The sequence below is a fragment of the Chaetodon trifascialis genome, chromosome 22 (assembly GCF_039877785.1).
Source record: "Chaetodon trifascialis isolate fChaTrf1 chromosome 22, fChaTrf1.hap1, whole genome shotgun sequence".
NCBI classification, from domain to species: Eukaryota; Metazoa; Chordata; class Actinopteri; order Chaetodontiformes; family Chaetodontidae; genus Chaetodon; species Chaetodon trifascialis.
Genome location: NC_092077.1, coordinates 9,117,749 through 9,143,788, shown reverse-complemented (window position 1 = coordinate 9,143,788; position 26,040 = coordinate 9,117,749). Strand labels below are relative to the sequence as shown.

At 45.6% G+C, this 26,040-nt stretch overlaps 2 protein-coding genes across 2 annotated transcripts; both read left to right on the top strand.

Annotated features, from left to right (window-relative positions):
- The first annotated feature begins 633 nt into the window (after positions 1-633).
- Positions 634-17,241, top strand: kdm5a (lysine demethylase 5A). The gene is made up of 29 exons (XM_070991991.1): positions 634-1,860; positions 2,941-3,018; positions 3,600-3,722; positions 3,879-4,049; positions 4,546-4,731; positions 5,177-5,255; positions 5,364-5,455; positions 5,554-5,712; positions 5,844-5,963; positions 6,146-6,304; positions 6,601-6,782; positions 6,992-7,154; positions 7,250-7,369; positions 7,469-7,663; positions 7,858-8,039; positions 8,201-8,325; positions 8,443-8,593; positions 8,733-8,853; positions 9,327-9,503; positions 9,602-9,780; positions 9,910-10,048; positions 10,176-10,355; positions 10,501-11,061; positions 11,178-11,336; positions 11,655-11,783; positions 11,865-12,012; positions 12,201-12,421; positions 12,586-13,059; positions 16,176-17,241. The coding sequence occupies exons 1-29, from the start codon at positions 1,714-1,716 to the stop codon at positions 16,497-16,499; spliced, it is 5,244 nt and encodes a 1,747-aa protein (XP_070848092.1). The 5' UTR covers positions 634-1,713; the 3' UTR covers positions 16,500-17,241.
- Positions 17,242-18,583: 1,342 nt separating this feature from the next.
- LOC139350535 (sodium- and chloride-dependent GABA transporter 2-like) lies at positions 18,584-25,624 on the top strand. Its single transcript, XM_070991995.1, has 15 exons — positions 18,584-18,650; positions 19,039-19,236; positions 20,430-20,564; positions 20,654-20,794; positions 20,887-20,974; positions 21,074-21,206; positions 21,384-21,518; positions 22,331-22,434; positions 22,597-22,721; positions 22,827-22,939; positions 23,101-23,238; positions 23,617-23,719; positions 23,855-23,955; positions 24,096-24,266; positions 24,483-25,624. The coding sequence occupies exons 1-15, from the start codon at positions 18,644-18,646 to the stop codon at positions 24,630-24,632; spliced, it is 1,842 nt and encodes a 613-aa protein (XP_070848096.1). The 5' UTR covers positions 18,584-18,643; the 3' UTR covers positions 24,633-25,624.
- The last annotated feature ends 416 nt before the right edge of the window (positions 25,625-26,040 follow it).

The following is a 26,040-nucleotide window of genomic DNA, read 5'->3' as shown; positions in this document are numbered from 1 at the left end:
GACTGCAAAGTCAAGTTATTTGGCTAAAGCTGAACACGTTCTTCCGTGGTTGCCACGAACCGTTGCACAAATGATGCCTTAAAGTGCTGTAGGAAATATTTAAGTTACACCTGTTCAAAGGGTCAAAGTGATCCAACAGATGACAGGGGTCTTTTGCATTCTCTGCAGTCTCGCAGGTTACATGACACATCCCCTAAGATCTTTTCCTAGACTTGACCGTTTCGAGGTTGTATCATGTAGTAGACGTGTCCTGTAAGTACTCTTTGCCCTTATGTCCACAGAGACTTATTTGGAAAAGGCTACCACAGCCTTTTGAATGGTACTGTCAGCAACCTATCTATACAGACATTACACGGTTGCTCAAACGTGGCGTTTAGACAGTAACTATTCTATGGAGGTTTATTAAAAGTGAGGCAACCACACATTAGTACATGATTGCTACATGAATCTGTAATTACCACTAAAATATCACGGTCTCGCCTGCACTGTATTGATAGAACACATATTAGCAGCCACAAATCGTTGTCTCCTCGCACAAGTTGTTGCAAATAGATATTTACAGGCAAAACACTGCCTTCTGTTAACACCTGCGACCTCGGAAGTAGTAAAACATTTCCGAGTGTTCATGAAGGCAACATAACAGCTCCCTCAACCTTGCTAGTTGTGGCTAGCACGTTAGCCAATGCGGGTACAATACCTACAGACGACGTTTAATTATACGGAAAGTGATACCCGGTGAAACAAAGCAAAATGAATATTGCTTTTTTTCTTCATGATTACGATTAACCTACTCAAAACATAGTGGACTTTCCTGCTCAGTCGACTTTCTCAGCTAACGTCAATGTTAGCTGCGCAACGAGTAGCGGTAGCTAAGCTTATTTTAGCCAACTAAAATAGCTGTATGCTAGCTCTCCACTGCTTCAAATGCTTCAATGAATGGGGGTCGTTGCACGGAGTAAAGACACCAGCCACCAATGTACGATTGCCACTACTAGCTTCCTTGTTGTGGTCCTGCTTGGCTGATACTTAGCTATCAGGTGCTCGAAGTGGACGTGAAGACAACAGTTTATCTGGGGGAGCCCGGCGAGTGAGCGTGATTACGTTAGCTAGTGAACATTACCAGCTTGCCACGGGACCTAGCCAACCGTGGATAACTTTGTTCGAAATGCATCATCACGAAGAAATCATGCACTACCCAGGTACACAGACGTAGCAATAGCAATATTAGCTTGCGTAACACAACATTGCAGCTAACACTGTTTTGTTTTTGTTGACAAACTTCTTTTCAAATTCTGTGATCGCCCCTGGCCCGAGTCTTCACTGCGGGGTTGATTATTTTGAAGTTGTCGTCTGTGAGGAGGAATGATGGCGTTCCGGGCTGACCCTGCCCTCCGTCCCAGGTAGGGGAGTGGTGGTGCGGACTGCCCGGCCTGGCCCGGCCCGCTGTTTGCGGATGATGGGAAAACATTGATCAGATCGGTTGTTCTATTTATGCATCCACTTTCAAGCCAGACTATGATTCGCCATCGCGACTGGAGTGGCCTGTCATTGTAGTGATTTGTTATTTAGGAGATTTGAAGAATCATGATGGACACGGAGGAAGTTCCCCAAGAGGAAAATTATTGGAAGTAATCACGGATTGTTGAGCTCAACTCGGTGCATTTTCTCAGATATAATTTTTTTAAAGACTGTTTCACGAGCACCACATCAACAATGTCTGCATTTGCTGAGTTCGTCCCCCCTCCGGAATGCCCGGTTTTTGAGCCGAGTTGGGAGGATTTCTCGGATCCTTTAGGATTTATCAACAAGATCCGACCCATCGCGGAGAAAACGGGCATCTGCAAGATCCGGCCCCCCGAGGTAAAGTGACATATCATACAAACACAGGATTAAAGTGTGCGAGGATTTGCCTGTTATGCTCCTACGTAGTTAGTGCTGCTTTACCAGGGCCTGCGTGAAATTTGCGATAGGCAACGACATTACTAGTTGCCATTACTCTAATAGAGGTCAAATAGGCTTAATTTCTATGCACTCAACTGTGCTTATTTTGCACTCGGATGAGACTGGGTTTCATTTATTGTCCAGAAAAGTTTTGGAAAGGCGGGATAAATTCAACAGTTCCGGTTCTAATTTCTTTGTTTTTATTTTCTTCTTCGTGGCTAGCTGAGTTACAGTACAGTGAGTGGACCACGTTAGCTGCGAAGATGCGACATAGGACCACATGCAGCGAGGCCTGTCGCTCCTGTCAGACTACAACCACATATTTATGTTCTGTTAAATAGACACACAAGCATCCATTTGCGTATACTTGAATTTTCTAGGACCTCTAAGAGTTGGGGCCTGTCTGTTTGACCGACGAAGCATCAATGCCCTCTCGGAATAGACTGAATGACTTAATAATAATAATGGCTTCAGATGGGCAGTGTTTTTGCACCTGTACGAAAATAAGCTCAACTGCACTTTTCAAAGTGTATCGTGTTTTTAATAGTCACAACCATAGCTGCAAGTAAAGATTATTTTCATTGCCAGTTCATCTGTTGATTATTCTCGACTAATAGATTAGTTGTTTAGTCTATGAAATGTTAGAAAATGGTGAAAAACATTCATCAGTGTTCCCAAAGCCCGAGATAATGTCCTGGAAAGATTGGCGAAACCAGTAAACAATCACATTTAAGGCAAAGCAATCAGAGAAATTTGACTTTTTTTTTCCTAAAAAAATACTCAAACTGATTAATGGTTATCAAAATAGTTGGCTATTAATTTAATCATTTACTACTAATCAATAAGTTTTTGCAGCTCTAGTTATAGCCCCTAGCCTTGCTGAATAAGCTCTGCTCATGTTCTTTTTCTTCAGACATGCTCATTTGTTCAAAGTTGCTTTCATTTCCTCATCGCTGATGCTTCGGGAAGAGTTAATGTTTCTGTCTTCTTGCCCATCAGGACTGGCAGCCTCCGTTTGCCTGTGATGTGCGCAACTTCCGCTTCACTCCTCGAGTACAAAGACTGAATGAACTCGAGGTGAGTTTTGGAAAACGTCTGTCATGCCATCATATCAATAATACTGTGAAGGCGTGTCTCCGTTATTGTTTTCTGAAGAACACACACACACACACACACACACACACACACACACACACACACACACACACACACACACACACACACACACACAATAAATAAATAAATTCAGAAGTACAACATGTATTATGGATATTACTCTGACTCCATTAAATTTTGATTGACTGATCTGGGAGGGAGAAACAAAAGCTTGACAGCTGAACACTGTGTGTTGTTAATGAACTGCTTTATAATGGGGACCAGAGTACAGACTTACTTTCACCTACAGTGTCTTCTGCCTTGCACCTGTTGAGATTTGGATGTGTATTTCTTCAAACCCTCTTCTCCTTGTATGTTCAGTGTAAGAGCCGCAGGACAACTCCAGTCCTGGCGTTGTAAGGTTTTCTTATTACCAGATTAGTATGGCGGTGTATCAAAGAGCAGCCATTCAGATGTAATTTTGCCTGAGGTGTCCAGTGTGCATAACAGCAGAATGGTAGGCTCCTGCACTTAGAGCCTGTCCTCTTTCTACCTCTGTCCAGGCCCTCACTCGGGTTAAGCTCAACTTTCTGGACCAAATCGCAAAGTTTTGGGAGCTGCAGGGATCCAAGATCCGATTCCCCCATGTGGAGAGAAAGGTTTTGGACCTCTATCAGCTCAGCAAGGTAAAACTAGATCAACTGCTTTTTATGAGGTGTCTGTTTTTGACTAATTGATTTGACTGATTCTAGCCATAGCCTGTTTAACCCTTGTGTGGTATTTGACTGATACATTTATGCTGTTCATGCTGTTGAATCATGTTGGACACCTGTGTGTTTCAGATTGTGTCATCAGAGGGCGGCTTTGAGACGGTGTGTAAAGAGAAGATATGGTCCAAGGTGGCCAGCCGAATGGGCTTCCCACCTGGGAAAGGCACTGGCTCACTGCTGCGTTCCCACTATGAGAGGATCCTTTATCCATATGAGCTCTTCCAGTCTGGGGCCACGCTGACTGTGAGTGCTACCAATTTAACAAGCTTCATACAGCTGCACAGTAGCAGTCTGGGTGTTTTATGACCAACCCCAATATGGAAGATCTGACAACCAGGAACATGTAAATACAATATTGTTTACCTGAACTTGTGCATATTTTTGCATACTGTTCCAGGTATTCATCATCTTACTCCATATACAAAATACATGTTTTGAATGTATGCTACAGAAGTTGCAGTACGTGAACATTTTGTGAGTGGGTGTTGTTATTTGGTTACTTTTTATTCCCCATTGAGCTAAATGTGTTTTGGCTGTTCCCCGCATCCCTCTCAAATTTCAGTCTTGGACCACTTTGTGCTGTGGCACACCAACCAAACTTGGCCTGACCGAATCAAACACGTTGCAGACAGCCTCAGGCCAAACGTCGCAGTAATAATAGGCCTGTTTCTTCAAAGCCTGGAATGGAGACATCTTAACGTTTCCAAAACCTAATTTCTTTTTACTCAACTCCTTCCAGGGCATCCAGCGGTTATATGAAGAAGGAGATGATGGGGAAGAGCTGGATGAGGGAGTTGGTGAGGAGGCAATGGAGGAAGAGGAGCAAGATGAGGGGGAGGATAAGGACAAAGATCGGGAGGGTGATGGAATGCAAACGAAAGACAGGCTTCTGCCTGAGAGACGCTCCAGGCGCCTTAAGTCTGAGGTAAAAGAAGAAAAAGAAACTGGAAGGAAGTGTTTTGCAAAAATAAATATTTGTAGCAGTGGGTAGACAAGAAGACTGGGATACACTGCAAAAAAGTTTTTTGCACCTTTTTGCCAAGCCCCCAGCGTATGTGCACTGGAGACTTCAAATTTGCACATCAAGCATTTGCAAGTTGAATATTGGGTCAGGATTGGCTTCCAAATGATATGTGATGTCACTAATCATGCTATAAGGCCCGCCCCTGAGAAAGGGTTTTTCACTAAGCACAGAAAAACATCTTTCTAGTGTCATACTCTGCACAGGGGAACTTTAAGCATCTCTCTCCCACCCCTTCCCAGATTCCCAGCTGCGGCAGGCATGCTCCCCAGAGGCTGTCTAACATTTGGCCTTTTAGCGGGATCACTCTGTTTCACATACTGCTGTTGTTGTTGCTGTGTTTCTGTAGAGGGAAAACAAGGAGCCAAAAGGCCTAAAGATCTTTGGTACAAGTCCCAAGATGGTCGGCCTGGAGATCGTATCAGCTGGTAAGGATCATTTTCGGTTGACACACGGCGCCGGTGCTGAGCAACAAGCCTGCCATTTAACTGTGAGCATTTTTATCCTGACATCGGCACTTTCGCCCTTCCACTCAGATGATGGATTCAACAAGAAGCAGCGTCACCTCAAAGCCCAGGCCTTCGCCATCAAAATGAGACCCCGCAAGGAGACGCTGGAGGTCAATTTTGTGAGTGCCACCTCAGTGTGTTCAGCATTCGCTGAATGGCGGATATTTTGACTGTGACCGTGACTATCCCTTTGTCTTCTGTGGCACTGATCCCCCAGATTGACCTCTACCTCTGCCTGGTGTGTGGACGGGGTGACGAGGAGGACCGGCTCCTGCTGTGCGACGGCTGTGACGACAGCTACCACACCTTCTGCCTGATCCCACCTCTACAGGATGTGCCCAAGGGGGACTGGCGCTGCCCGAAGTGTGTTGCTGAGGTAAGGCTTGAATGCTGTAGCATTGTTACATATTTCTCCACATTCCCATTACGTTTTTAACCTTTTTTATGCATCACCTACATGGTGTGAGGTTCTATTACAATGAATGTGTTGTTGGTCGTCCCCCACAGGAGTGCAGTAAGCCCAGGGAGGCATTCGGCTTCGAGCAGGCAGTGAGGGAATACAGTCTCCAGAGCTTTGGAGAAATGGCTGACCAATTCAAGTCTGACTACTTCAACATGCCTGTTCATGTACGTACAATCCACTGATATGTCAGTCAGCTGGAATATGTGAACAGTTACATGGACGCCCTTCCATCACCAGGCAGCCAAACTTCCTGCTTTAACAATCAGAGGTTAAATGCGTTGCCCACAGGCTTTTCACTGTTGCAGAAAGGCATGGAGATTTCATTATTTCCGCTTTGTGCCCCCAGATGGTCCCCACAGAGTTGGTGGAGAAAGAGTTCTGGCGCCTGGTCAGCAGCATCGAGGAGGATGTCATCGTAGAGTACGGAGCCGACATCAGCTCCAAGGAGGTTGGCAGCGGGTTTCCTGTCAGGGACGGCAAAAGAAGGCTACTTGGAGATGAGGAGGTGAGATGATTGTTGCGCTGTGTATATTGTCTTTGAATAAGACAATTTGGAGTAGATGCATGTTGACCTTAATTATAATCCCAGTTCATTATTTTCCTATGTCTTATTGAGGTGTATAACAAGTGAAATACTTCCGATGGGGATTCCCCTGTGTCAGAAATAATTTTATTCATCAGACTTTCATCTAACAGATCCCCTAAAAGCTTTTTTCTTTTTAACTTAATGATGCTGCATTAAGTAAAGAAACGACATTTGCCCAGAAATGAAAGAAGGAACATTGTTTCCTCTTTTGTTAGGAGTATGCCAACTCAGGCTGGAACCTGAACAATATGCCAGTGCTGGAGCAGTCGGTGCTCACCCACATCAATGTGGACATCTCGGGGATGAAGGTGCCCTGGCTCTATGTGGGAATGTGTTTCTCCTCATTCTGTTGGCACATCGAGGACCACTGGAGTTACTCCATCAACTTTCTGCACTGGTGAGGCTGAACAAAGGACTTTATTACAATTCTGACCATATGCCTGTTGGTGGAAAAAATCATACACCATTAAAAGCAACAATACAGCTTGCAATTGGAAAAAGTGAAATTATTGAGTTATTCGTGAAAATAACCATATTTTGTTCCACTCGTGTGTGGCTCTGAATAAGCCAAGTGTATTCAGTGCTAATTTATTCCTCTGTCTCCAGGGGTGAACCGAAGACTTGGTACGGAGTGCCGGCCTCTGCAGCGGAGCAGCTGGAGGCTGTAATGAAAAAGCTGGCTCCAGAGCTGTTTGACTCCCAGCCTGACCTCCTCCATCAACTGGTCACCATCATGAATCCCAATGTCCTCATGGAACACGGTGTCCCTGTATGTAGTCTGAGCCTTGATGTTTGGTGGGGTGGATATTGGATCTGATCCAGGTTGATTAGTCAAATATATGTGTGCACTCCCCCCCCCTTCAGGTGTACAGGACCAATCAGTGTGCAGGGGAGTTTGTGGTGACCTTCCCCAGGGCCTACCACAGCGGCTTCAACCAGGGCTACAACTTCGCAGAGGCCGTTAACTTCTGCACAGCTGACTGGGTGAGGGAAAAGAAAAATTCCTCTTCCATTTTAAAAAGATAAGGTTTTTTTTTTTAAATTGAATGTGGGTGTTGATCTTTCACACCTGCCCTTCACTAGTTACCCATGGGTCGTCAGTGTGTGGCCCATTACCGACGCCTCCACCGCTACTGTGTCTTCTCCCACGAGGAGCTGCTGTGCAAGATGGCTGCTGATCCGGAGAGTCTTGACGTGGAACTGGCCGCTGCCGTCTTCAAGGAAATGGGAGAAATGATGGAGGAGGAGACGAAACTCAGACAGGCTGTCCAAGAAATTGTGAGTGTCTTTTTGTTGTTGTTCTTTTGGGTGATATAGGGTAATTGGGCATTGAACCTGTGCCTTACTTTTAGTTTAATGTAACTTCCTCAACTTGCATATATATTGTGTCCTTTTCACATTGTAAAAGTTCTGTTTTCACGTAGGGGACGTTAGGGACGTTATCGTCAATGCTCTTTCCTCCTCATCTACAGGGGGTACTGTCTTCAGAGCAGGAGGTGTTTGAACTTTTACCTGACGATGAGCGCCAGTGTCACAAGTGTAAGACAACCTGCTTCCTGTCTGCACTGACCTGCTCCTGCAGCCCTGAGCGCCTCGTCTGTCTCCACCATGCAGCAGATCTCTGTGACTGTCCACTCGGCAACAAGTGTCTTCGGTGAGAGATTTTTTTTTCAGTACGGTACAAACAATGTCAAACAAGAAAAATAAGTGCAGTACGTGGTCAAGAAATCTGATTTGTTGTTAGCATTACATGCTAAGCTCTATATTCACCTCATACGCCATATTCTCATTAGACATCTGCACAATATATTTCAGGTATCGCTACGATCTAGAGGAGTTTCCTTCCATGCTGTATGGGGTCAAGACACGCGCGCAGTCTTATGACACCTGGTCAAAGAGGGTCACCGAGGCCTTGGCTGCTGACCAGAAAAACAAGAAAGGTTTGCACATCTTAGTGCTCCAACAAAATGTGTACAAATTGCGCACATTTTGAATGGTTGTGTTTTTATGGTGGTGTGTCTGTGTGCGACTACATGATTGTTCTGTGTGTCTCACAGATCTTATTGAGCTCAAGGTTTTGCTGGAGGATGCAGAGGACAGGAAGTATCCTGAGAAAGCTTTGTTCCGTCGCCTGAGGGAGATGGTCAAAGAAGCGGAGACATGCTCCTCCGTAGCTCAGCTGCTACTCAGCCGCAAACAGAGGCACAGGTCAGTGGGCATGGATACACCTAAATGTACTGATTGCACTGCATGTACACACACTTGAAGATTTTTTTTCTATTTGCAAATCAGTACTCTGTATCTGTGGTGAACCACACCGTCACTCTTTTTCCATATGCGTCTGCAGCAGCCGCCTGCGTTCCGAGAGCAGTCGTAACCGCACCAAACTGACAGTAGATGAGCTCAAGGCCTTTGTGGATCAGCTCTACAGGCTGCCCTGCATCATCAGCCAGGCCCGACAAGTCAAAGTGAGTCCCCTCTGTTCTTATTTTCTTACCTAGACACCCAGTAATCGGTGAAATACAGTTCACACCACTGAATGTGAGCAGAGGGGAGCAGTGAGAATTTCCAGAACTGCTTCGTTTGCTCTGTTCCCGGTTCAGAGCTGCTCTGCTCAACATCGCTCTGTGCTCAACTCAGATTTCACCCTGCTCCACTCAAATTGCTCACCGCTCGCTCTAAAAAAAAGGAAAAAAGGCTCATTGTATTTTAATTTTTGCCCAAACACTAGTCAGAATAATTTACAAATAAAACATGAGTTTATCAGAGTCGCTCGGTTCCTTAAGTTCAACTCAAACTTAAGGTTAATCTTTCTTTAAGCTAATAAAACAGTAAGACCATAGGTTATTAATTGAAAACTTTTTTTCCACATGCTCTGGTTCACTCTTGAATTACTGCTATAACTTGGACTTGACTCCTGCTTCATTTCCTTGACTCCCAGGAGTTACTGGAGAATGTGGAGGACTTCCACGAGCGAGCCCAGGTGGCACTGTCAGATGAGATGCCCGATTCCTCCAAGCTGCAGGCGTTGTTGGATCTGGGTAGTGGTCTGGACGTCGAGCTGCCAGAGCTGCCCCGACTGAAACAAGAGCTCCAGCAGGCCCGCTGGCTCGATGAGGTGGGCTCTTACAACACAGCCTGTTTGTGTGGTTTGCTGGAGTTGCTTTAATTGATGTAATTCATCATGTAAGGTGTGCTGTCCTCGTTGTGTCCCAGGTGCGCGTCACCCTGGCTGAGCCTCACCGCGTCACCCTGGAGCTGATGAAGAGGCTGATAGACTCTGGGGTGGGCCTGGCACCCCACCACGCTGTGGAGAAGGCCATGGCCGAACTGCAAGAGATCCTCACTGTCTCGGAGAGATGGGAGGATAAAGCTCGCGCCTGCCTGCAGGCCAGGTGAGGTTGCACATATACAAATGCATACAAACACATATGCACTTTCCTGCTGTCCTGTCCAGCTGTTAGTCATTCTGCAACTATTCCCTGATTCACACTTGATCATCCCGTGCGTGTGTGAACCCCCAGGCCTCGACACAGCATGGTGACCTTGGAGAGCATTGTGCTGGAAGCTAGGAACATCCCAGCATACTTACCTAATATTTTGGCCCTCCGAGAGGCGCTACAGAAGGCCAAGGAGTGGACAGCTAAGGTGGAAGCCATCCAGGTACTATCTACGTGCACACTACATCATCTAGAAGCCATATCTCAAGCTGTGTCTCCTCTTGAGGACATCGCTCTGATCATCTTAACTGTCTCTAACCTCTCTCCTTTTGTGCGTCCGCCTCATGCAGAGCGGCAGCAGCTATGCTTACCTGGAGCAGCTGGAGAGCCTGCTGGCCAGGGGCCGCTCCATCCCTGTCCGGCTTGATCCACTGGCCCAGGTGGAGTCTCAGGTGGCTGCAGCTCGAGCCTGGAGGGAGAGGACCGCTCGCACCTTCCTCAAGAAGAACTCCACATACACACTGCTCCAGGTGAGCCAACATGAGAAAAGTTGATTTGATCTGACTTGCCTGTCAGATGTATAAATCTTACGGTCAGTGATTATGTCTTGTGCCAAAAGTAGATGAATAGATACTGGAAGCAGAATAAAAACTCTTTTAATTGCTACCCTATTAGGTACTCAGCCCTCGTGTGGACATTGGGGTCTATGGAAACAGCAAGAGCAAGAGGAAACGTGTGAAGGAGCTCATGGAGAAGGAGAGAGGAGGCTTTGACCCGGATGCCCTGAGTGACCTGGAGGAGAGCCTTGAAGAGGTGCGGGACCCTTCCACCGTTGTAGCAGCCTTCAAAGCCAAGGAACAGAAAGAAGTGGAGTCCATCCACTCACTCCGTGCTGCCAATCTAGCCAAGATGGCCATGGCCGACCGTATTGAGGAGGTCAAGTTCTGCTTGTGTCGAAAGACAGCCAGCGGCTTCATGTTGCAGTGCGAGCTTTGTAAGGACTGGTTCCACGGGGCGTGCGTGCCCCTACCCAAGACGGGATCTCAGAAGAAGCTGGGTGTGGGTTGGCAGAACAATAGCAAAGACTCCAAATTCCTGTGTCCGCTGTGTCAACGGTCAAGGAGGCCGAGGTTAGAGACCATCCTGTCGCTGTTGGTGTCACTGCAGAAGCTGCCAGTGCGTCTGCCTGAAGGAGAAGCCCTCCAGTGTTTGACAGAGAGGGCAATGAGCTGGCAGGTATGCGCAAATATGACGACACAATAATAGCTGCTTTATTTTGAACGTTTAATTTCAACGCTTTGCATTCGATCTCGGCTCTAAATACCCATCCTTACTGATCTAACTCGTACCAGGACCGAGCGCGTCAAGCTCTGGCCACAGAGGAGCTGTCCTCAGCCCTGGCTAAGCTGTCTGTGCTGAGCCAGCGCATGGTGGAGCAAGCTGCTCGGGAGAAAACGGAGAAGATCATCAATGCCGAGCTGCAGAAAGCTGCTGCCAATCCTGACTTGCAGGTACTTTCATCTCTTGTTGATTTCCACATTGCTGTACAACACCAGTCATCTTCTAGAGGTGCAGATAGTAATTCTTGTGGCTTCTACTGCAGCTTTGGGTGTAAGTATGCAATGCACCAGAAGAGGGCACTAATGTGTAAATATGAAATGGAACACAAGATTGGATTGACAGTCTAAAAATGTGAAAACAATAACAGCTTTTTTTTGTATCTTGCTAGAAAAAGCTTCATATGATTTGTGGCAAAGAATCTCATTAAATATAAGAAACATTAGAGACTTGTTTTGAATATGTGTTTTTATGTTTCTGTTCTTCTCCAGGGCCACATCCAGACCTTTCAGCAGTCCGGTTTCAGCAGAGCCACATCACCTCGCCAGTCCGTGGACTACGATGATGAGGAGACGGACTCGGACGAGGACATCAGGGAGACTTACGGTTATGACATGAAGGTGTGTGAGGCAGCGGTAAGTGATGCTGTTCGCGTGTTAGCACGTGGGATTCTTATCTGTCGGTGTCTGTTTTTGCTGCAGGACCCCGGTGAGGTGAAGCCCTACCTGTTCTGCGATGAAGAAATTCCTGTGAAGTCTGAGGAGGTGGTCAGTCACATGTGGCCGGCTGCCACACCATCCTTCTGCGCCGAACACGCCTACTCCTCAGCCTCCAAGTCCTGCGTGCAAAGTGAGTGTGTTGCTTTGAGTCAGATTACTCATCATCCCCTGTTGTTTTTGTGCACAGATGAGTCAAAGACAGCCGTTATCCTGAGCATTTGTAATTCTCATTTTAATTAATTTTAGCAATTCCGCCTTGCTGGTTTCCTCTCAAGTAAATATCTCCGTCGTTGCGTACTGAGAGCATTTGCATTTCAGATGTGGGCACACCCAGAAAGCAGCCCAGGAAGACTCCCCTGGTGCCTCGCAGCCTGGAGCCACCAGTGCTCGAGCTGTCCCCGCAGGCTAAGGCCCAGCTGGAGGAGCTGATGATGCTGGGAGACCTGCTGGAGGTGTCCCTGGATGAGACCCAGCACATCTGGAGGATCCTGCAGGCCACGCACCCCCCCTCTGAGGAGAGATTCCTGCAGGTCATGGAGGTAGGGAGGTCATCCATTATGCAACCTGATTGCGCAGCTGGACCCCATGACAAATGCTGGATAGTGACTAAACACTGGGTTTAGGTCGTTTCTGATTTTGTGATTAGATTCATAGATTCAGGTCAAACATTCCCACAGTTTCGTCTTTCCTTCCTTACCTACAGCCCGACGACTCTCTGATGGAGAAGCCGCTGAAGATCAAGCTCAAAGATTCAGAGAAGAAGAGGAAAAGGAAATTAGAAAGAGCCGAGCACCATCACATGCTCATGGCTGCCGCCGCTGCCAGCGGGGCTTCAGCCATGGGCGACATGCGACCGGCCAAGTCCAAAGAGCTGAAACGGGTGGGTCTGGAACTGGGTCTTGGGGGTAAACCGAAGAAGAAGAAACTCAAACTCAACCTGGACAAGAACCGGGAGATGAAGCAGCTGGCCAAGCGGCTAGCCAAGGAGGAGAAGGAGAGGAAAAGAAAGGAGAAGGCAGCGGCCAAGGCAGAGGCCATCAGGGAGGGGCTGGAGAAAAGGAAGGAGAAGAAGATTCTCGACATTCCCTCCAAGTACGACTGGTCCGGAGCTGAGGACTCCAACGATGAGAACGCTGTGTGTGCAGCCAAGAACTGCCAGAGACCCTGCAAAGATAAGGTGAGGACTTATCATGTCGCTGACCTCTACAGTACATGTGATGTTCTTTCCCACATATACAAGTCTGACTTTCAGCACTTCAGATTGAGACTGTGTCAAGAGGTTGTGTCGCAGTAAAAGAGGCACGAGGGGTGAATCATAGATGATTGATAAACACAGCCACAGTTTAGCAATTAACAGAGGTCAAAGGCGACCATGTGACTGTGGACCTGTTGAAAACTCAAAGGTCTGTATTTTAAAATATTATTCTTAAAATATACATTTAAAGCCCTGTATTTAGTAGGAATATGGACAAAATGCATGAGATTATTATCTTAGCATTATCTAATATTGACATTTTGAAATATTGTACTCAGTAATGTCCCATTGAGTGAAGAACTGCTGCAACTAATTGCTATTTACACTTTGGAGTAATCAAGGTGTGTCTCCAAATGCCCTGTTTTGTCCGACCAGCAGTCTAAAACCCGAAGACATTCATTAACAATGATGTGAACAGAAAAGTAGCAAATCCTTTCACTGGAGAAACCAGAGGAAGCAGGGAATTTTTGGCGAATGTGAGCAGAGAAGAAGAAAAGTTTAGCAGTGAAATCTTCAGGTTTGTGTCATGCAGACACAGCTGTTCCTCACACAAACTGATGAGGTGATCCTCTCTTCACTCCAAAACTATCCAACGGGTGGTTCGTAACTGACTTGACCAGCTGACTCCGCTGCAAACTGATTGGCCAGTGAAGCAGGTGATGCGCCTTCCATTGTAAAACCAGCCACTGGCGACTCGTGAAGCCAAGTCGCAGGCGACTTGGTGCCATCAGCTGGCTTGGGCTGAGCTGAGATTGGTCAGATTGCACCACTAAGCTTTTTCTTCCAACCTTCTAGAAGGTTTCATCTGATGAAACTTTGGTCTGAACTTAGCAATAAGATGTCATATTGACAAAATTTAGGTAACTTGCTCCTGTAATCATTTACATTTAGACTTGTGGTACGCAGCATGAGAAACTTATGCATACTATTATTTGGAGGGATGAAATAGGGATAAAAAGACATCTATCCATGGGGCTGGATGGTGTATTAATGTTTTCAAATTTGGAAAGGCCTGTAGAGATGTCTCACACCTAGGAGATGAAAGCTCAGGGATTAGATGTTTATCAGCAAAAGAGATTTTTACATTTTCTCTATCTTTCCTGTCCTAAAAATGTCTGTAAAGTTGCAAATGTGTGAGTTCCTTCATCCGAGCTTGATGTGCAGACTAACCTAATGAAATCAGACACGATGCCTTGTTAAAATTTAGCTGTTGTCGACTGTGCCATGCTGTTGGAGGACCATGATGTTGGCAGGATACCTTGTCAGTTTGACACTTCCTGGCCTTCCATTCTAACATCCCCGCCGCACTAAGAGAGACGGTAAATTCTGGTCGACACCTTTTTGTTTGCCGAGTTAATAACGAACACTTCTCAAAATGAACATCATGCAACTTTATTGAATATCAACAGCTGATAACAGCACTGGAACACCTTAAAGAGAGTTACACATAACATATTAACAGGAAACTCTTATGTGGTCCTTTTCGGAGACAGCACCGCAGACTGTCCACCAAGTTAACCAGTGGCCAGTCTCCTTCTCTTCTGTGTCTGCGGGGACAGCCAATCAGAGCCGAGAAACGGGGAGGCATGCATCTCTGTGGGTCGAGAAAAGATACTGACATTATGAAGGAGCCAAAGCAGGCCGACAACGCCTGAAGTTGGGATGATGACACAATCAAAAGATTAATATTTTGTATTTGCTTATTATGTAATCGAGGACTCGAGTTCTGCGCCCATGTGTGTGTTTGTGTGGGTGTGTTTGTTTGTTGTGTTTGCATGCTCTCTCTATGTTTGTGTCAGTCCAAACACATGCAAATTGGACATAAATTTCCCATAGATGTGAATTTTAGGAGGTATTTCAATCTGCTCTCTGTGTGTTAGCCCTTTGATAGACCTCTCCAGGATGTACCCTACCAGTGGCCCACTGCATGCTGGGATGGGGCTCAGGCTCCTACACCAACAGAAATATAGAGATACAAATAATAATATGATATAAAATGTTGCTTCAGATAGGACAGCACTTCCTAACCACATTGATAAATGTATTTGTTGACAGTAAGTCAACAAACCTTTGCTGTTTTTCAGTATGTGGATGTCGCGTGTATGACACGTGACGTTTGGCCTCCTAGCGAAGTACTCATAGTGCGGTGCCTGTTCAAAACCTGCTTGTTCAGAACCGTCCCAGCGCCTGGCCTCCAGTGTCGCTGCTTGCAACAGACCCACAGTTTTCTTTTTTAGACTATATTAACATCACATTATTATTACAATAGACAATTTACCGAGGTGTTCCCTAAACATGAACCATTCCTGTTTCTTTAAGTGGCATTTAATTGACTGAATATAGGCCAAAAGCAAAATGTGTTTACGTATTAAAAATATCAAAATACCCAATTGCATTTGATCATAGACTAACGTTACCATCTGTTACGGGAGATGCTGAAAAAAAAAAAGCCCTCTGAAATCTAACTCTAACAAGTAATAGCTGGTTCCCAGGTTGCTGTTTTCATAGGATACCTTAATAGCATGAAGCTAACCACTGCACAGGGTGATCAAAACATTGACAATAAAACTCAAATTAGTTGATGCCTCATTTAGGTATAACCAGCATTAACTCTAAGCCCCTCTCTATATGGCTGTGGGTATAATCAAGGGACAGGCAGACAAGACAGATTGTGAAGATGAAGAGAAGCAGAGAAGGACTTGAAAGATGCGGGTTGTGCCCAGTGTGTTTCACTCCACAGTAAATCAGCTGACAGGCCTGAGTGGCGTGTAGAACATATCCAAGATCACCGTAGCCCATCAGTGTTTGGGCTGTTTCGTGTTGACTCTGCTGTCAGTTCAGCATATCAATCAAACAATGACTGACTTGCAGCTTTAACATGCTGTTAAAAATTACACATGAATGATGTTTTTCTGGAGTTGTGTGCTTTGCTTGACAAACCACCGCCACATGTTCTCTTTTCAATAATTGTCACAATGCGTCCTGGTCGTCGTCCCTCCTCAGTCCTCGCTCACATGCCTGCCTGTGTGTATTTCCAGGTGGACTGGGTGCAGTGCGACGGCGGATGCGACGAGTGGTTCCACCAGGTGTGCGTGGGCGTGTCGTGCGAAATGGCCGAGAACGAAGACTACATCTGCATGGACTGCTCTCGGAAGGCGGCCGGGGCGAGCGGGGGAGGAGGGATGACTGTGGAGGAGGTGGCGGAGGAGAGCCTCGTCGTGCTGTCAACGTCGATGTGCAGCGGCGTGCAGAGTCTGCCGTCGTCGTCTGTCGTGGCCGCCTCGTGGTCTCACGCGCCTGCCACCTCTCATCTAAACCCAGCAACTTCACAGCAGCAGCAAGAGCCCCAGCAGGGCAGTTAGCGCTAAAAAAAACAAAAAAACAAAAAAAAAGCCTAGGACTGACTTTGAATACTGTACCTCATGCAATGAGCATAACACAAAACCTAGTATCCAGGCTAGTGTTTCAACCTCTCGACCTGTAAGACTGAACAGAATCTGAGGGCCCTCTGTGAGTGACAAGGAAGGACAAACACGGAGGTGTCTGTGTGACCGCCTGGATTATAGAGCACAAGACAAAAAGACAACTTGCATCTGGAAGGCAGAGAAGAGTCCTGCTGTCACCCCGAGGCTCCACCAATGACATGCTCTCTCTCTCTCTCTCTCTCTGAGCGCTGAGATCTGTTGAAAAGGTTGTTAGTACACAGAAACGATGTAGTCCTCCTCCAACAGTTTTAGGCCTAGAAACATCCACCAGCTACTTGCTGGGCCTCCCCCGAACAATAACAAGTCATCGGTACACATACTTACACTCAAACCACACGCCCACTTACTCCAGCTGTTGTGTTCAGTGCAAACAGGCAAATAAACAGACGTGTCCCCAGTCGTGTTTTATTGGACATCCTGAACCGCTCCCCTCTGCCCTCCGCCTGGTTCCTCGGACAGTAACATCTCAGTATGTAGGACTCCAGACTAGGAAACACAAATGGTTGTAATGTAGTGCAATTATTTATAATGTACATACTTTTAAGCAATTAAACAAATGGATTGTGGCTTTTTTTTGTTTTGTTTTCTCACCTTTAATAAACTATTGCTAGTCAAATGATAATTTTGCTGGGGTTTTTTTTTCTTATTTACTTTTAAGAGGTGGAGGTTTTGTCGTGGAGAGGGTAAGATTTACGAATATCTGTGTTTTTGATTTTGGCTGAAATGTCAGATTTTTGACCCGCCGATCATCCCGAGGGCTCTGTGGTGACTTACGGTCACGTCATTTAGAGGTTGATTGATTTCAAGTGGCAAGTTAAGCTTCACATTTCCTGTGTTACTCATTAAGCCCAATTAGAGGGGAGATGTGGAAGAATGTTGTGGAGCCCCGGTATGAGGACTTGCATGCTGAATTCCATGTTCTCTGTGTTTTTCCCCTTCAGTTGTAGGTCGGGAAATGTCCGTATTTCACACAAGATGTATGAATTTCAATTTTTCTGCTTATAACAGAGAGGAGAAAAAGCAGCAGTTCTATCGGATTCCCACTTAAATGTCTGAATTTACAGAACAACTATGTGCAAGAGAGGGGAGGATTGTGGGAGGGGGCTGTGCTGATGTCCACTTCTAACTCAGCCAAGTCAAATCCGGCGTGAACTGACCCCGGCTGCTTTTGTGACTCACTTCTGTCACCGCTCTGACCCGGGCTGTCAGAAATAGCGATCTCAAAGGGCTGCAAGGCACCAACAAAGTCAACCGTAATGGCGCATAATAGATTACATAACGTCTGCTCCGTCACCTCATGCCGCTCCATCTTCATCGCCTGCTGTTTGTTGTGTTGATCCTTGAGTGGAATTACTGACTGAAACTGTCTTAATAGTCAAATAACCTTTCATAATCACACACTATCCAGCTCCTTCCATCAGCTGGGTAGTAATACTAATACTGTCTTAAATCATCAAATGCAGATGCGCTCATCTGTCGCACTGACAGTTATCTGTTACACAACATGGAAGATTTGTCAGTGTTCACATTGTCTGAGCCACCTCTGATATTTTAGTCTGTCATACCATCATGTGAGCATAATGTGTGGATCAGCTCCTTCCATCAGATAGCCCCAGTAAATGCTTTAGGATGTACTGCAGTGCAGAGAGGAAGCCTTATTATCAGGGTGCTTGTCTGCTCATACTTTTCGCAGGAGTTTCCAAAAACATTATTTTAATATTTTTTTTATTGTACATTTCCCACAGCAGAAACTGACAGTGCTGATCATGCTGTCATCCCACTGGACCGTCGTGTTGCACCTTCTTCCAGCCATGTAGCCATGGCAGGTGATGTACTTTGCTCCAAAGGGGGCAGAGGAAAGGGAAAGGAAGTGGAGGCTGGCCTAAGTTTAGCATTACAAACCCCCGCCCCCTCGCTGCGGTCATGTTAAATACTAAAACCTGAGCATTTACAGATAAATCTCCAGAGACAGCTTCAGCCTTGAGACGAAAGTTACGCACAGAAGAGCAAGTGGCACTGCGATGAAAGGTAAGGTGCAAGCGTCATTTCACAAACTGCATGTGGAGATTTTTACTGCGATGTCAATGGATTTAAGTTAATTAAAGTCATTTCTTTCAACGTGTTGATTGCTGTATTTTTCTTTTTATTTAAGGCAATGATAAAACTGAATTGCACTTACATGAAATTGATACAATCCATAAAGTATACAAAGCACCAAATGAATCTTTTTGTGTGTGGTTTTAGGTGAATCTGCTCTTTGTAAGAGAAAGTTCTTTGTAAGAGAAAGTTCTTTGTAAGAGAAAGTTCTTTGTAAAGGACTGAGCACCATTGCCCCTTTTTATATTTTTTATCGTATAGCTTCTATAACCTGCTGCAATCCTCCTTTTCTCTTCCCTCCTCCCTGTCTGCTCCGTAGGAGACGCTGCCAAAGCAGGCCTCCCCAATGGCACCAGCCAGACCAAGGACCTGCTGCCCTCCTCCTCCTCCCCGGAGAAGATGGAGGAGCGCGGCCAATGGAGCAACAAGATCGAGTTTATCCTTTCGGTTGCCGGCTCAATCATCGGCCTGGGCAACATGTGGCGCTTCCCTTACCTCTGCTACAAGAACGGTGGAGGTGAGTGGAAGATGGACTGAGTGGATGGAAGATGGGTTGATCCATGTCCCTCCTTTATTGTTCAGTAAATTCATTAAAAGCTATCAGCACTGACAGAAGGTATAGCTAAAACTTAAAACATTCAGATTTGCATGCATAGTTCACTTGTATGTCAGGCTTAAAGAATTCGGTTGTGCACTTTTACAAACAGCCATGCAGTATTGTTTTTACATGCAATCAGTAGTACTACTGGTGATAATACATGCAAAAACACGCAGTATAAAGTATGCCAGAACACCCGAGTGCTCCCTTTTTAGATGCGTTTGCGCTCAGGTGAAAGAAATCTAAATTAAAGCACTCGCAATTAACCAAACCCCAAAGAATGTTTCACCCTTTTTGTTTGTGGACATGCTTGTGTAGCTGCTAAATTGGACACCCCTCATCCTCCCTCCATGGGGCAGCACGGGTTCAGGGTTCAGGGCTGATTGGGGTCAGGCAGCTGTTGTTGCTCCTCGCTCACAGCAGCTGTCCCCGCAGAGAGGCGGAAATCTGAGTGCACCAAGCATCCTCAGCCACCCGACGGGACGTCAAACTCAAAAGGCGAAAGAGCGTGGCAGTGGCTGGGGTCTGCAGCTAAAGAAAGGAACATTGGAGAAACACGTCTCCTTGTGCTTGTTCTCATCAAAAGTTTCAATACAGCTTCAGACCAGTTCAGTTTATGGCCTTAATTTGGTTGAAATCCCAACTATTTAAGGGCAATCTGGCGTGAACAGAAGCAACACATTCATTTAGAGCCAGAATATATGAGCTTGTAATAAGTAACACATAATGCACAATGAGTGAGCCAAGAAAGGGTGGGAGGGGGAGAGAGAAGGTTCACACCAAAGTGGAATAATCTGCGTTCTTCATGGTTCATTGTAATGTAATCTTTTGTAGTGGAGAATATTACTTAATTAAAGGATCTGACCTCCTGAAGTTATATGTGAATGAATGCTTCTCTGCAACATTTTGAAGACATGGAGTTTGCCTGCCTGCTTGTCACCTAATGCACGCTCGGACAGGCTTCGCCACCCCCGTGACCCTGAGTCGGAAAAAAACAGGCATACAAGAAGAATGTTGCTCAACATGCAGTGTATGCATACGGCATCGGGAACTGAGACTGGAGATGGTCAACCGGCTCTAACCCTGAAATGCTTTCCTTTGTCTCGGCTCAGGTGCATTCCTCATCCCCTACCTGATCTTCCTCTTCACCTGTGGTGTTCCCGTCTTCTTCCTGGAGACGGCCCTGGGACAGTACACCAGCGAGGGAGGCATTACCTGCTGGAGGAAAATCAGCCCCTTGTTTGAAGGTAGGTGGGACAGGTGTGCCGTCTTGCAGGAAAATGCCTCCACTGGTTGTGGGTTTTCAGCGCCATCTACTAAAATGTCTTTTCTTCAGGTCTTGGCTATGGCACCCAGGTGATCGTGACTCTGCTGAACTTCTACTACATCATTGTTCTGGCCTGGGGGATTTTCTACCTGTCTTACTCCTTCTCCTGGGACCTGGCCTGGTCGTCCTGCAACAACACATGGAACACAGGTAAATGAATGTACTTCAAAAGCTGACAGAAGTTCCTCCGATGTTTCTTAAACATTTAAGAAATCCGACACGTTTCTCCCTTTCCCTGCCAGAAAACTGCGTGGAGTTTCAGAGGAGGAACACTTCAATCGACCAGACGGTCAACCTCAACATCACCTCTCCTGTCATCGAGTTCTGGGAGTGAGTTCGTCTGGCCGCTTGGCCTCCTCTTGGTCATACATTGCTGTTCTGAAAATGACAGTGACGCATCATCTCGGTGTTTCTTCCTCATCTCTGCAGGAGAAGAGCGCTGAGGATTTCCCCCGGCATTGACCACATGGGCTCCCTGAACTGGGACCTGGCCCTGTGCCTGCTCATCGCCTGGGTCATGTGCTACTTCTGCATCTGGAAGGGGGTGAAATCCACGGGAAAGGTGGGTGAGAGGGACCTCTTTGAGAGCGCAAGTGAAAACTCCAGGTGACCCTTTTTTTGTATTTATTCTTGTGTTACCAGAAGGACGCATTATGGATGACATCTGGTATTTATTTCTTCTTTGTGGCGTGTTTCGTCTCGGCACATTTAACATCACTGCATGTGTGTGTGTCCATAGGTGGTCTACTTCACTGCGACCTTCCCCTATGTCATGCTGATTGTGCTGTTGATCAGAGGGCTCACCCTCCCTGGCGCTGGCATCGGTATCCAGTTCTACCTTTATCCAGACCTGGGACGACTGGCGGACCCACAGGTACCAGGATGTCACACAACCCCCTTCAAATTAAAGCCAAAATGAAAAAAAAAAAAAAGAATCCATTGATTGATGTCTGCTTTATGAATCGTCGTGGTGGCCCCAATGAGGGCCTTCAGAACAGCCATGTGGTCCCCATGGGCGAGGGCGCACCAGGTGCAGGTATCCCATGGTTCTCTGCTGGGGAGCCTAGTTTCTGCTGGGTCCATCTGCTCTCCATGAAAGAGGCAGGGGCCACAGGGATCAAATGCGGGGCCAGGACACCACAGGGACTATAAACATGAGCTCTACCAGGGCTGAGCCGCAGACCGCCGGATAACCAGCCTTCCCCCCCTCCGGGAGGATGAGAGGGCTTTTTACTGGCTCTGCTTGACTCAGACCAGCAACGGTCCAATCAGAAGAGCCCTGTCAGAGTCCCTTGATCAACCTCTTATGTATCTCACTTGTTGTCAAGTGCTGTTATTACTTTTACTTGAGTAAACACACAAAACTAATAATTCAATGTGTCATTTTATTCAGAATTATGCTTACATAATGCTATTATGTGGTAATTTTTTGTATCTGATGTTTTCACTCATTCTGCTATCATCTCAGATCCCACACTCTCTATATGTGTTAATCAGTGTGGAGACAAACAATCCATGACAGACCTTTAACTCTTTACTGATGTGAAACTACAATAGTCAATGATCATACATGCTGACACTCAGCACGTGAACTCCTCTGGATAATCTAAACACTGCATGATGTACTTGTGTGTATCATTTAGCGTCACTTTCGTTTCAGTGACTTATTTTTTACCTTTGTTTAAGGTGTGGATGGATGCTGGTACCCAGATCTTCTTCTCCTACGCCATCTGTTTAGGGTCGCTGACGGCTCTGGGCAGCTATAATAAATACAACAATAACTGCTACAGGTATGTAAACAACCTATATGCATACCAAGGAGTACACCTTTACATGGTTCAGTATGGAAAAAGTCAAACAAAAATCTTAATTGGTCCATGAAATTTGCTTAAAAGAGATGCGATCGATCACCTGTGTGACTCTGAAGCCTGATGATGTCCGTTCTGTTGCAGAGATTGCCTGTCGCTGTGCTTTCTGAACAGCGGCACCAGCTTCGTTGCCGGCTTTGCAATCTTTTCCATCCTGGGTTTCATGTCTTATGAGCAAAATGTTCCCATCTCAGAAGTGGCAGAATCTGGTGAGGCTTGCATCAACTACGTTCAAGGCTTGGAGAAAGGAAATAAACCTGTATAGCCTCTGTTACCTCTGGTAATCATTCATGTTGCTGTACTCGTCTCTGTAGGTCCCGGCCTGGCCTTCATAGCTTATCCCCGTGCTGTGTCCATGATGCCTTTCTCTCCTCTGTGGGCTGCCCTCTTCTTCATCATGATTGTTTTTCTGGGGCTTGACAGCCAGGTAGATGGTTAACTATCACACATGCACTGTTTTCCACAATGGCACTGATTACTGAACAAATGCAGTGTGAACACAGCGTAAATTGCACTAAGATGATATTAGACATTCATTGACTTTCCTGTTCCTACCTCTCCCCCTCTTTTCCTCACATCTCCCACCAGTTTGTGTGTGTCGAGAGCCTCGTGACAGCGGTAGTTGACATGTATCCCGCTGTGTTCCGGCGTAAGAACCGCAGGGAGCTCTTCCTGTTAGCTGTTAGCCTCTTCTCCTTCTTCATGGGCCTCATCATGCTGATGGAGGTAGGGGTCACACTCTGGGACCGCACACACACAGATGCAGACTACACACACACACAGCTGCATGCACAGAGACAAAGATCTGAAGCAGTATTTTTAAGATGGCCATCTTAAATTTTCCTCATTGCGTTTTTCCTAACAGGGTCATTAACTATGTGTTTCATCCGCACACACATGCACACACATATACTCATTTTGTAAGTACAAACAAGTCAAAGGTTTTATGTAGCATGTCTCCGGTCAATTAAATTTCAATTTACGTCATAAGGTTATTCATTTAACTATTAATCTATTTCATGTGAAAACCTCTGGATTAAGCGTATCGGGTTAAATATCCCAGCGTAATTATGTCTAAAGGCTTTATTATCTCTCTCTTTGTAGGGGGGCATGTACGTCTTCCAGCTGTTTGATTACTACGCAGCCAGTGGCATGTGTCTTCTCTTCATGGCCATCTTTGAGTCTGTCTGCATTGCATGGGTCTATGGTGAGCCGTCCTCAAACATAAAAGATTTTCCTGTTTGTTTTATTCAAAGAGTGTTTTTGCTAATCACTCATCTTCAGCTTAAGTTTTTTTAAGGCACGGCGGCAAAGAGAGAAATGTCTTTACTTGTTTTTGCAGGTGCAGATCGCTTTTATGATAACATTGAGGACATGATTGGCTACCGCCCAGGACCTTACATCAAGTACTGTTGGCTGTTCTTCACTCCAGCCACGTGCATTGTGAGCATCAACAAACTAATTAAAAACATCAAGGCTTTCCAAAAATGACAAAGGCTCACAGCACCTGAGGCCTCCTCTACTCTTTTGCAGAAATCAAAAGAAATTCACAAACAGTCATACATGTCTACTTGTCCCTGCAGGGTACCTTTGCCTTCTCCCTCATCAAATACACTCCTCTGAAGTACAATAATGAGTATGTGTACCCATGGTGGGGCTATGTCATTGGCTGGCTGCTCGCTCTGGCCTCCATGGTCTGCATCCCGCTTTGGATGGTGTACAAGATCAGCACCACCCAGGGGACGTTCAGAGAGGTAAGAGTTGCCCCTTTTTGAGCTCTTTGTGATCCGTCAGTGTCTGAAGTTGCAGGATCTGTGTGCCAGATCCTGCAACCTGTGGTCTTGGTCTCAAATCAGACTTCCTGTGTCCCTGGCCCCTCTTAGCCAGGTCCTGACTTGACTCTATTGTGGAATTTACTCAGAAAGATGTTTGAGACTGGAGCTGTTAACACTGGTTTATCTTTCTTACAGCGCATCCAGCTGCTCATCACACCATCAGACACCTTACCCAAAACCAAGAGGGAGCAGGAGAGGTTACTGGCCATCTTCGCTCCTGACGGAGATGCCACCTTGACTACAAATGGCTACTATCCTGTCTCAGAGAGAGACTCCAACTTATGAGGCCCACGGTGGTGATGGGTATGGGAAAAACACATGGGGTTTTTGTTCCACCCTTGACCTGCTGCACCCTTGCCTCCATCTCATAGATCACAGCAGGGGAAGAGTAATAAAGTGCCACATCACCTACTTTAATACACAACAGATATGGAGGACTCGGGAGACAACAGGCCAACAGTGTGCTGGGTTTGGCAGCGTCTGTACATTTCAGTGCGTGGCAGTAAAGTGATAAAAGAAAGATAAAGAAAAATAATTAAAAAGTCATGAGTTATTTGTCATTTATTGGATTACTTAGACGTTTGAAAGGGGACAAGGGCTTTTTTTCAGGGACAAAAGTCATTTACTCTACTCAAACTGACTCACTCTCTTGCATTGGCCTAAACTGTTCAGATTTGCATTTCATAGGTGATGCAAATGAGCTAATTCAAGGTCAGCTGCAATTTAAGAGTCAGCCATGTTCTGAGAAAATGTTACAGTTTTATAAGAGAAGCTCATGGCATTTTCATCTCATTCAAAGGTGGCAGATGTAGAGAGAGAAACACTGGTCCCACCAGCAGTGTGAAAATAAATGTTTTAGTTTGCATAGTAGGGATGAATTTCATGCAAGTGTAACACTAAGGCAGCAAAATCAGTAATGGAACAGGTTAACCTTTGTTACAGCTGGGTTGTTAAAAGTGGGCTCTATGTAATATACTTTTTCAGTCTATCTGACATCACTTCATGGTTCCTTCGCCATATTTGTATCATATATTGTATTATCATAACTGATTGGGGAAATTTTCCTTATTGTATTTACAAGCATTGAAATAAAATGTTTTGCATGAGTGGGCTGTGTAATGAAAAGATACCATGGTAGTAAAAGTTAAAATGCTGTAGCATATATAGCTGTAGGACTAACGTGACATATAGCTTCATATTTTGTGCTGTAACATAATATGACTGTACAAAGAAATGTGAATCTTGTAAGTATGTTTTTAAATAAACATGCAAAATTTAATGTTGTCTTGAGCTGTTACCGGTGCTATGCAGTGTTGTGCAAGTGTATCTTTATCTCTCTGGAGGGAGAAGCCTGAGGAATAATAAACAAAAAGTTTTCAGACCTGTAGTTTGCATAATGTACATACATGCTATCAATGATATTAATTCCCATATGAAACCAACCATTCTCTTATATGACTTCCAGTTTGCCCTCAGCAAGATGCAAGAAATATGCATTTTACTGTTTCACAATAGGAGAGAATGTATAATTTCTGAACAGGAAAATAATGAGACAATTGGGACAAAAAAAGAAACTCCAACTTGTTCCACTGACAAATTCTTTAAGAAATGTGACTGTTAGAGTCAGTTTGCCCACCCCTGGCTTAGAGGTATTTTACTGGCTGTATTTGTTATACTAAAAAATGTCAAATGA